The 10,998-nt window shown below is 36.3% G+C and overlaps 1 protein-coding gene across 1 annotated transcript; it reads right to left on the reverse strand.

Moving 5' to 3' along the window:
• Positions 1-741: 741 nt before the first annotated feature.
• LOC109207514 (zinc finger CCCH domain-containing protein 24) lies at positions 742-9,923 on the reverse strand. The gene is made up of 14 exons (XM_019370457.1): positions 9,279-9,923; positions 6,352-6,444; positions 5,948-6,262; positions 5,743-5,815; positions 5,424-5,556; positions 5,185-5,338; positions 4,920-5,003; positions 4,654-4,776; positions 4,086-4,259; positions 3,793-3,927; positions 2,830-2,925; positions 1,789-2,181; positions 1,483-1,526; positions 742-1,374 (listed from the first exon to the last, which is right to left on the reverse strand). The coding sequence occupies exons 1-14, from the start codon at positions 9,807-9,809 to the stop codon at positions 1,125-1,127; spliced, it is 2,598 nt and encodes an 865-aa protein (XP_019226002.1). The 5' UTR covers positions 9,810-9,923; the 3' UTR covers positions 742-1,124.
• Positions 9,924-10,998: the final 1,075 nt, after the last annotated feature.

Raw genomic sequence — 10,998 nt, forward strand, 5'->3', positions numbered from 1 at the left:
CTTTTCCCTTGCCTCTTTTCCCCTTTTAACATTTTTAGCCCCGCGGCCAAAACCATTTACATATAATAACCGTAAGTGTATAAAATTTATATATATTTTTGTATATATATATATATACATTTTATAATTTTCTGTTATTATTTTAAGAACGGCTATACAGTGTCATATCCAGCTTACTCTTTCTCTGTCAAGAGAGATTGCAAGGCGTGACCTCTACACAAAGTAACGAGTGGGGTCTACAGAGAGTGAGGTGTACGTAAACCTTGGACGGTACCCCTACCGTCCAATAGAGCCTTGGCTCAACAAAACCGTTTTCAAAACGGGTTTAAGAGTAAAAAGCTATGGTAAAAATAGTAAAGAAACGAAAACTATTGACATAAAAAATAGTAAAGATAACTAAAGTAAAAGAAACAACATTAGTAATAAAATTTAAGAATAAGATAATAATAAAATAACAAATTTCAGAGACACTTCCCTTCAGGTTAGCTTCATCACACTGACCTCATTCAGTAATCTATTTATCATTAATACAAAAATATTATAATCTGACTATTTTGCCCTTAGCATGTAGGTTTGGAAGTGACCTTGCTTCCATAATCAACATGTCCAGTTCTCTAACACAAAAATATTCTCTATCCCAGTTTAAGTATCCTTTTAGTTTGACTCAATATATTGACTTCCGTCAACCAACGACAACACAACCACAAATGTGACATACGATTTACTAAATATGGATCTGAATGAGCATGAACATAATTTATTCAACACATCAAACTTCTTTTGGGACAAAACTGCGGAGCATCATTTGGAAATCCTTATAGCATCCCAAATTATGTGAGAGGTCATATATAAATGAACAGAATGTGCCATTACATTTGAGGTATTCTTCTTGAAGCGGAAATGGCATCAATAAGGAGCCAATTACAACACAATATTATGGAAACCTCGAGAATAAAAGATTTCCCAAAACCACCAGCGGCAACATTAATAAACGATGTGTAGTAATTGTTTGCCGAAAGCTCGCTCATTGTTTTCCACACCGAGAAAACAAATCTAAGGGAGCATTTCTATCTCCTTTCATAAACTTGGCTACTTAAGATTATTTTTTAAGGCGATAGATAACTTTACCTCTCCAGAAGCATGACCAGTTCACAATGAGGAGTATGAGGAAAGAGATCAACCGCCATTGCTTTGACAGGTTGAAAAGGCTCTGAACTGGGCATAGATTTGGTCCTATGTCGTGCAAGACTAGCACTGCTCATATTTCTCCATCCTCTGTTGTTTTTGTTATTACCCCTCTCAGATTCATCTGGAGAAGGTGTGCATAGCTCAATAGCATTTGCGACCAAGCTCTCAGGATTGCAGGAAATGTAACTGAAAAGAGCAGATTAACAAAAATGAGGATTAGACTAGAAATAACACTGGAAAAGGTCCGAGCAGAGAATAAGAAAAGGGATAAGTTGATGCATCAGGGGAGCTTACACGAGCCTCCTTAGACGTGAGTTAGTCCTCAAAAGTTTGATAACCTACAAGCATAGAGAACAAATATTAGCAGAAAGCAAGCAGCTCATTTCAAGCCCCAGCATTCAATAACAGGGGAAACATATAGTAACGTCAATCCCCGGTGGTCACATAAAACTGAATTAGATCAAAGACCAGATGAGCTCTTCATTATATGAGATGCAAAAGCATATAGCTTAAAAACTGGTGACCAACATCACAAAGAAGTATATTTATGCTCTAAATACTTGTCCAGATACCAAGGATGAACGCAGAGAAATCACTTACAGTGGGATGAAGTCCAACACGTGGAGGATCCACAATTGCAACAACATTCTTGAAATGTCGCACTGAAGTGGTCAAATTATCTGATGAACAACTCTTCCCAAGTTGGGTTTCTGATTCTGTAATGCCATCTGCTGAAGATTCTGACAAGCTTGTACCATTGGTATGCTCAAGGCCTTCTTTTCCCTCAGGTTCCACTGTGTTATCCGCAGAATCAGTATTCCCAATAGGTGCAGTTGCAGACCCAATACCTGATCCCTCATCTGTTTCCGATGCATTAACTATAGAATCAGTCTTCTCTGTGGAAGTTGTATTTTCTTGTATATCTGGAATTCCATCTACTTTTGGAGGTGAAGTAAGGTACTCTCTCAGCACAGATCCCATGACATCCTCAGCCTGCAATCTCATGGTGCAAATTCTGGAATTAACATGCGTACCATAGTTTTTAAAACAAAAGATAAGCTATCCTACAGAAAGAGGGAAGGACAGATAAACATAGTCATTGTTCCCAAAGAAATCTATGCTACAGCTACCGAACAAAAGCTCACTGAAATACAGGTTGTTCTTAAAGCTAGCTCTCAAACCAAATCCAGATAGACTTCAGAATGCGTGCCAGACCCATCAGGCTTTTACACTTAGTTCAACTTAATATGCCTGATATATCTATTTCCTTGACTAAAAAGCATTGCAAATCTTTAATGAAGTTAAAACAGGACTAAAAAGTTAAGATAGTTATACTCTAGTCATAGGGGAAAAAAAAAAAAGGGGGGGGGGGGGGTTTCTCCTCCTGGTACTTTAAATTTAGCAACAACATGACTTACACAACCTAACTAAAAAAACAGTATAAATCACTAACAGTAAATCAACACTGTATAATTTCGCGGCCATGACCAAAAGGAAATAAATTAAAATTTAAGAACAAAATTTATTGGTAGTGCCTAATTTTACAGACCAAGTATGACCAGCCCACGGGCAGACCTATAATACGGAAGGGAAGGGTGAAGAAAGAGTGAGAAACCCAGTAAAGATGTAGTCCAATCTGACCTTTCCACAAACAAATCTACAGTTTTTTATCCCGTTGATTTCTGCATTTCTTTGAGCATCAGAGACCGCAGAAGCATTCATTTCAATGCCAACAACCTGAAGAAATTGATCAGACAAAACTTCTTATCATCTCAAGACATTCAAACATATTCAACGTGAAGATTTTACTTCCTGTTACAAAATGTAAGTAAGACGCACTTTTTTTAAACAAGAATTAAAATACTAAGCCAGTAACAGCAAAATGAGAGTAGCATTATAGATAGTGTCCGAAATGCTTAACCTACTCTCCTTGCAAGAAATGGTCCACCTCTTTTTTAAACAGGAAATTTTCTCCCTCCAACAATTAAACAAATCTATATCCACCCAATTTTACTGGATGTCCCCAAATGGGGAATTCAAACAATATAAACTGATACTAACTTATATTATCTTGAATTTGAAGTGACATATTCATAGTTAACCAAACATATTTCATTTCAAACTATACTTCCCCAAGTTGGATATCTAGCTTTCAGCAACATCCCAAAATTCGAGTCAATTTGTATTAAGAAGATTTATTTTCTCTGATGAAACCTTTACAGTGTTTAACACAAATTTTTCTCTATTTTATTTCCAGAATGAAAAAGTAAACACAATGAGCCCATATGTACCACAACAAATATTACGCATTTAAGCTATCGAGTTTTATTTTAGTATATGTACCATACTTAAAAAAGTATTATGTATAAAGTAAAACTAAGACATTCAATTGGGGACAGCAAATGAAAACACTTATTTGCCTAACTCCACATAATAGTTTACTTGGAACTATTGCTACTAATTCCTGGAGTAATCAAAGTAAAACATTTTTTAAAAACAGGTAAAGGTAGATATAGTGAGTTATTCGGGCAAATATTTAACACCATGAAGCAAAACAATTTCAAAAAAGCAAAATTTAGAATTTAATAGAGTGGTGAACATTACCATACCAACTCGATTAGCCAGAGTCAGACCAATTGTTCCAGTTCCACAGCAAACGTCGAAAAGCAAGGTATCGGGACCCAAGCTCGCCCAGTCCCCCGCCAGGGAGTACAATTTCTCTGCAGCAAGGGTGTTCACCTGTGCCAATTAAAGAAATTAAAGACTTGCAACTTCTGAGAGAGAGAGAGAGAGAGAGAGAGAGAGAGAGAGAGAGAGAGAGAGAGAGAGAGGAAAGAAGAGAGGAAAGAAAAGAATAAGATCGGCTTAGGACAGAGAGAAATAAGCAATAATTTCACCTGAAAGAAGGCTGTGGGTGAAATACAAAACTTAAGTCCATTTATAAAATCGTGAATTTTTGCTTCAGCAACTGTATTATCTGCTTGCAGTTCAGAATAGCTTTCCCCTTTGGGAAACGGAAGGACACGCAGAGGAGCATCTGCCGGCGCTACATTAGATATGCCAGTGTGATCCTGCACTTAGAAGTAGCAACATCAAGGTTGCGTAAAGCCACCACTGGCAGATCAAGTACATATTTCCCTATTATGAAAAAAACTAGAATCTTGAAAAGGTAAAAAACAAGACATCTGAAGGATTTAAGTGTTAAAAAAAAAGGATCACTAGTTTGAAGCAAGGATATAGACATAAATCAAAATTTAAGACAAAAGGATAATAAGGTACAAAGACAAATAGGGTTTTAACTCTCAGCATCCCTGGCTTATTTCCGTTTCTGACCAAGTTGGTTGTTATATATTAGTGAGAAATAAGTGCCAAATTTTACGACGTTAACCCCTACCCCCCCCCCCCCCCCCCAAACCCACTGTCACCATAGATTGAGAAATGCCTTCAAGAATTGATGTATGATACCTGAACTACCAGGACAGTAAGAGGTAATGTTGGTGATGCACTAGAAGCTCCCATAGCAAATGCTTTGACCATACTTTGGAATTCATCATTAACTACTGCATCATCCAGCCCCAGAGTGCAAACCTAAGCAATCCAGGAGTAAAGAAAATAAAAAAACAGAAGTCAAGGAGCAAGTCCTAAGCACAAACTAAGATCAACTGCTCATTTTTCCAGAAAATTGTAGAAATGAAAGAACAAAATAAGGACTAAGTTAACAAGACATAAACCTGAACAATGAGCATAACCTCTGAAATACTTGCATCGGGATTTTCAACCTCTACATTATTACCAGGCATGCGACCTTCTCGAACCTGGATGTAGATATTCGCAAAAGAACCAGTCAGTTGGCCAAGCATCACAAACCCGCCTCCCCCCATTTCCAATAAAAGCAAGAAAAGACTGTCCAGCCTCTCCAACATGCACACTGAATCATCTCTGCATGATAGGAGAGGCTGAACAAACTAATTGGTCATAGAAAGAAGTTGGACATACAGTAAGTTGCCTCCAGAATCCAGTATTATTCAACCTATTCCAAATAGGTAGGGTTGACTGTTGTAAAAATTCTTGAAAGATAGCAGCATATTTACAAGCAATTCTAGAAACATTTGGGCAGTTCACAGGTTCCTCAACAGCTGTAACACCCTCCCTGGTACAAGGGTAATTCCTGTTAAATGGACTATGACAAGGGATAAAAAACTAGATGTTGAAAAACTGCAATCACTTTTATCTACCTGAAATTTCCAAGCAGAAACCCCGCAGTTGGCTTCCCTAGTACAGAGTATCCGACAGAAAACTCACATTTGTTACGATATCCCTCAATAAGTGGCGAGTCGATTATGCCCTCCAGTTTGCATGGTTGACCACCTGCTCAAAGAAAGATCGGATGAAAGGTTATATCATTTCTTTATCAAATGCTATATAGGAATAATAGCATCCTAATTCCACACGATTCCAGTGAACAGAAGTGAATCAGTTGTCTATTAACTATACAGATAGAGTCATAGAGCAACAATGCAGTCGATGCAATTCAAAGAAATGATTAAAGTATACCTATTTCCCTAGATTTGAGAATCCATTCAGGAAGTGAAACACCATTTGGACAGGCTTTACGTGCATTTCGAGTCTGTCCATATGAAAAACAGAAAAAGTGGTCAAAAGTCTATTTTCACAAACCTTGAGAAAGTGGTAATTCAGGAAGTCAAAAGCTTTGAGCGATTTTATAACAATATGGAATAGAGGGATAAGATATCCTAACAAGTTTTTTGAGAGTTTGCATCAAAGAGCTCTTCTTCTGCTCCAGCTGCTCAGCGTATGGTATATTAGCAAGAGGAGTCACCACATCACGAACACTCCTACCCTTCAAAACTGAATCACTGAACAGTGGGTCCTCAGCCTCAGTTTCATCTGATATTTTAGTCGAATCCAAACTGTCCCCAGTTGGGGTTTGCTTTTCACCTTGTTGACTGGACGGAGATGAAGATATTGCCGAATTACCTTTTCTCTCAAATGGCCGCGGAATGACATCTCCAACCTTCAAATTCTTGTTTCCAACAAGCTTCCCATTCAACTCCTGCCAAGTTCGAGTTTGAAAAATAAATGTTTCTGACAATAGCAGAGCTGCATGTCACTCTAATCAAATTTAGACAACACTTGGAATACCTTCAGAGCACTCTTCACTTGTTCTGGATTTTCAAAAGTAACAAATCCTACAACCATGCCTTTCTTCTTTTTTGCTGATTTAAAAGTAACATCCTGAAATTTAAGGAGTCAATTCCAACTAACATCTCATCCCGTTATAAAATGAATCCATAAAGAACAGAACAACAATAAATAGAAAAGGTAAAGAGTAGGGATTATTTTCTTTAGGAAGCTGAATCACGATTCCAGGAGAGCAGAGTTGTCCAACCATAGAGCAAACATACGTACTTCTACAGATGCTAACAATGGTACTGCCAGTAGTCTACAAAACTACACCCGCTCTTTAAGGCAATGATGAATTCAAGTGTTGTCATGGATGCAAGGATGAAGGAAAGAAACTTATGTTAAAGGGTATGCTCAACATACATGTAGCCATTTTCACTTGCATTCACTTTACTAGAAAAAGAAAAAGGATAATATAGGGTCCCAGGAAACATGACCAACATAAAGGACTGATCTATGTGCTCATTTGCTTTTGAAAGTGATGTATGTTTTCGAGGATCTACAGAGAACCATTCGAAATGAATTATCCATTGCATCACCTGATCAGCTCATGTGGTGGAGATCCAAAGACGAATACATGAAAGGAGAAAACATAGGCTGCCAGTTTCTGTATTGCGCTGACAATGTTCTTATATCAATTATTGCCAATGTTCAACAGAAATTCAAGGGAAAAGCACCTAGAAATTCCCCCCCCCCCCCCCNATTACACCCCTTTTATTTTCACTGTCTCGATTCATTTATGAAGCCAATAAATTTGATGGCTCGCAGTCTTGATTAATAAAAATAATAAGCGTTGCATGACTCCTATAAAAGTTAAAACGGTTCTCTTATATGTGAATGAATCTCTTTTTGTTTTTTTGGCTGTTTAATTAGACAACAATAAGTTTATTTTTTTGCCTGAGAGAATACGGGTTCATTTTGATAGCTTTCAACTTCATAATGATTTTTAGGTGTAGAAAATTTTATTATCGAGTGGGGCCAATCAGTCACGTAGCCATACTTTGTGATCACTAATATAATATTAATGTTCATAATATATTTTACCTTTATCTTCTAATAAATAATTTTTTAATAATTATGCGATAAAGGAATAAATTGATTGTTTTTTTATTATCAAGTATATATGCTCGAATATATAGTTCAGTGGTTTGGGAGAAATTGACAAATAAGCATACTTTTATAATTTTTCTAGTTTCTAGATAGTTACATATCAATGTGAGATTACTTCATATCAATAATGTTTTGAGCAACCAGATTGCTTCATGTAAATTATTACTTCGTCTCTAGTCTTTGGAGCATGCTCCAAAATATATTATCAATATTATTTAAATAATAATAATTAATGTGTTTAAACAAGTTCATTTTTCTAAGAGTACTTCGTATCACAATTGGCAGGATTTTGTTGCTTTTTCTAACTTCGTGTGAGATTTATAGCTCTTGTAAATAATAGAAAATTTAATAAATAAAATTCAGTTAATTTAAAGCACACCAAATATTAGGAAAAGTAACATAAAGAAGTTATAATAATGTTATATAGTATAATTGTTAGACATTAGTTTTTTCCCTACTACTTATAAATTGACAGTAGAATTATTATTACGGTTAAGTAGAGGGGCCATATTTGATTTTGTAATATTAAGATTGTGAAATTTTCTTGGTAAAAAGTAAGCCTTTACCTATAAAATCTCGTCCATGAGGGAGATAAAAGTTTTTTGGTGATAATTCAAACTTTTCATATTATATTGTTTTTGATTGTCCATATTCTTTAATTTTTATACTAATAAGCTAATCCGCGTTTGAGAAATTAAGCCAGCAGGGAAATAAGGAGAATAAAAGAATTGATTTTCGCAACAAAAAAAAAAAAAAAAAAAAAAAAAAAAAAAAAAAAAAAAACTACTGGCTCTTTCAAGAAAGTGCTTGGTCTCCTAAAGCTCCCTGAGGACCAGTTGACTCAGTTGCCAGTTTCTCTTCACATGTCATAATGGACAAAACTCTTAACCGTTTGTGTAGGTACTTAACTTTCAGCACAATCCAGATACTAGGAGTTAGAACACATTTTTGAGACAAGTCATACAACAAGAAGAAAAGCCCGTAGAAAGTTAAAAGTGCTCTCCATTATCTTCTTTGGTCAGGAAAAAGACGAAAAAATTGAAAGTTGCATTTGGCATTAGCATTCCCCAGAGAAGAAAAGTTTGCAGAAATTAAATAATGTTCCAGTGGTCACAAAGAGATGAAATTGTTGAAGTTGCACTTCCAGCTTAGTGCTTCCAGAATATTAATAGTTTCGAACCATTGTGCTTGCCACTTTTGAGATGTTGACTTAGTCATTGTGAAAACAAAGGTAACGATGTATTTATATGGTGTTTGTGAGCAGGTTTTAAGGTGGTTTATGGTTTTTTACAGTAGTGAGTTGGTGTAGTGCTCCTTGCTTTGCTGCTGGTTAGGTTTCTTCTTCTTCTTCTTTAAAATTGCAAAATGGGTTTGTTAGATTTGGGGTTGTTTTTATAAATTGATGATTGGAGTTTGTTCTTTATGATATTTGGAGGTTATGTTTCAAATTGAGCCTATTTGGAGCAGATTAATGACAAAGTTAATACACAATGGGAAGATAGCTCTCAATCTTGATTAGTGAGAACTAAAACTTCAAATATATACAAGCTCCCTAAACCTAAGTGAATCACTGAGTGGTTGATGCATAAAAGAAGAGCATATTTTGAAATAGCTTAATTAAATCTGTTTTAGTTGTCCGCTACTTAAAACTGGGAATTAAAAAAATGTTGAGAAAATAAATGCAAAACCAGAGTTGGGCGCACAAGATTTCATGTTTTTATTATAAAAGCTTTCATCTTTAATATCCAGAAAGATTGAACGAGCAAGAATCTTACATGCTGTTTAAGGAAACACCTTAAATTATCCGAACTCCACTTCATAGGAAGATTCACCAAGCACTTTGACAACCCAGTACCCGACGAACTACATTCCTCCTCATCGTCTAACGCTTCCGTCATCATAACGTCATTACACTTCTCTTCTTCTTTATTCTCTGCCTTTTCTCCATCATCATCCTTCTTAGCCATCTTTTTCGCCCTCTCAGAAGTCGGGTCCCATGTACTATCGGGTCTGGGTCGGAGCTCCGACTCACCATGGGCGTAACGGCAGGTTTCACCGTGACTGCATGAATTATCGTTTCTTCGAAAGTACGAGCAAAGACTCGTTTTCCATAACGGGCTTGGCCGTTGTTGCTGTTGCTTCGTTTCTGTTTCTGTTTCTGTTTCTGCTTCTGTTTCTGTTTCTTCTCGCTTTCGCTTCTCCGTTGGTGAAATTTCGGCCGTTGGATTGGTGGAGGGTTCCGGTGGATGGAGCTGCTCTGTTGAATCCTCGCCGTTGATTTTGGGGTTTAGGGTTTCTGTCGACATTGGGAAGACGGGGTTTGACGGCGGTGAGGTTGTAGCAGTTTGGTTCAGTTAGTACAGTTGCCGTCGAGGTTTATGTTTGGTGTTCGTGCGAGTCCTACGTGAGATAAACAACTCCACCACTACAGTTCGGTTTTTTCCATTGTAAGGATTTGCGTAATGCCCCCTCTTAATTCTCTTTTTTTTCCCGAAGCTCCTCTTAATTCTCAAGTGTAGTGATTTGAGTCCTACTAGTTTTCATGCAAGTACTTTGTACTTTGTGTTAGGTATACTTAATCAAAGAATAATAAAAGATAGGAGTATTTTTTAAAAGAAACCTTACTTTCAAGTGCAATCATTTCATAATAATGAAGTTTAAGTAAGACAGAGTTATACAACGAAGATAAATTAACTTCAAAATTTTGCAAGATTATTCATGCTATAAAAATTTTATATAGAAGGAAAAATGATTCATTTCTCTAAATTAAAGGTGTTTGCATAAAGGGTATATGTATACTAGAGATACTCCTCAATTTAAATGGAGATAGTTAAGTGGTCATACTTGTTTGACCAAAAAGTGTTGAACCTTTCAGTTAAATCAATTAATGATGAGATGAATGGTGAATTTTAGTTAAGGATAATAAATTCTTTTATGTGAAGTCGGTAAGATAAACAACGTTAATCAGTGTGTTTGTGCTGATTAAATGCTCATGAATGCAATACCATAAATGAGCAATAAATATAGATAATGACTATGAATATAACAAAAAGGAATCTACCACCCAATTATTATAAGACTTAGATGGCTCTTTCCCTGACAACAGCGTGATGAAAAGAGAAATAAGGAGGATTGATTCTTGGATCTGTTGAGTAAAAGAAGCAAAAACGTGTGCTTGAATAAGATAATCAATGAACAAGACAACTGTTGTATATTCTCCCAGGTCAACATTTTACAATGTGTTTTTCTCATAAAGTGAAGATCCCCCTTTTTGTTCTCTATCTCTTCCTATTTATAAGGGATATTTCCCAAAAACCCTAAAAAGTACAAAATAAGGAATATCCAAAGGAATATTCCTTGTGTCCATATCTGAACTTAAGCTACCGTTATTTCTTCATCTCGGTTGCCCGTCTTTGGCATCAGCCTTCTCGAGAGCAGCCTTCAGCTATTACACCGCGGTCGACCCCGTCCTTGGTCTCGCTTATCCTTGACTAC

This window comes from Nicotiana attenuata, unplaced genomic scaffold (genome assembly GCF_001879085.1).
Source record: "Nicotiana attenuata strain UT unplaced genomic scaffold, NIATTr2, whole genome shotgun sequence".
Classification (NCBI taxonomy): domain Eukaryota; kingdom Viridiplantae; phylum Streptophyta; class Magnoliopsida; order Solanales; family Solanaceae; genus Nicotiana; species Nicotiana attenuata.

Coding starts and splice junctions, on each gene's coding strand:
- LOC109207514 (XM_019370457.1), bottom strand. CDS start 9,809: ATGTCGACAGAAACCCTAAACCCCAAAATCAACGGCGAGGATTCAACA. Junction 6,263..6,351: donor AAGTGAAGAGTGCTCTGAAG/GTATTCCAAGTG, acceptor CGAACTTGGCAG/GAGTTGAATGGGAAGCTTGT. Junction 5,339..5,423: donor TTTCTGCTTGGAAATTTCAG/GTAGATAAAAGT, acceptor CCCTTGTACCAG/GGAGGGTGTTACAGCTGTTG.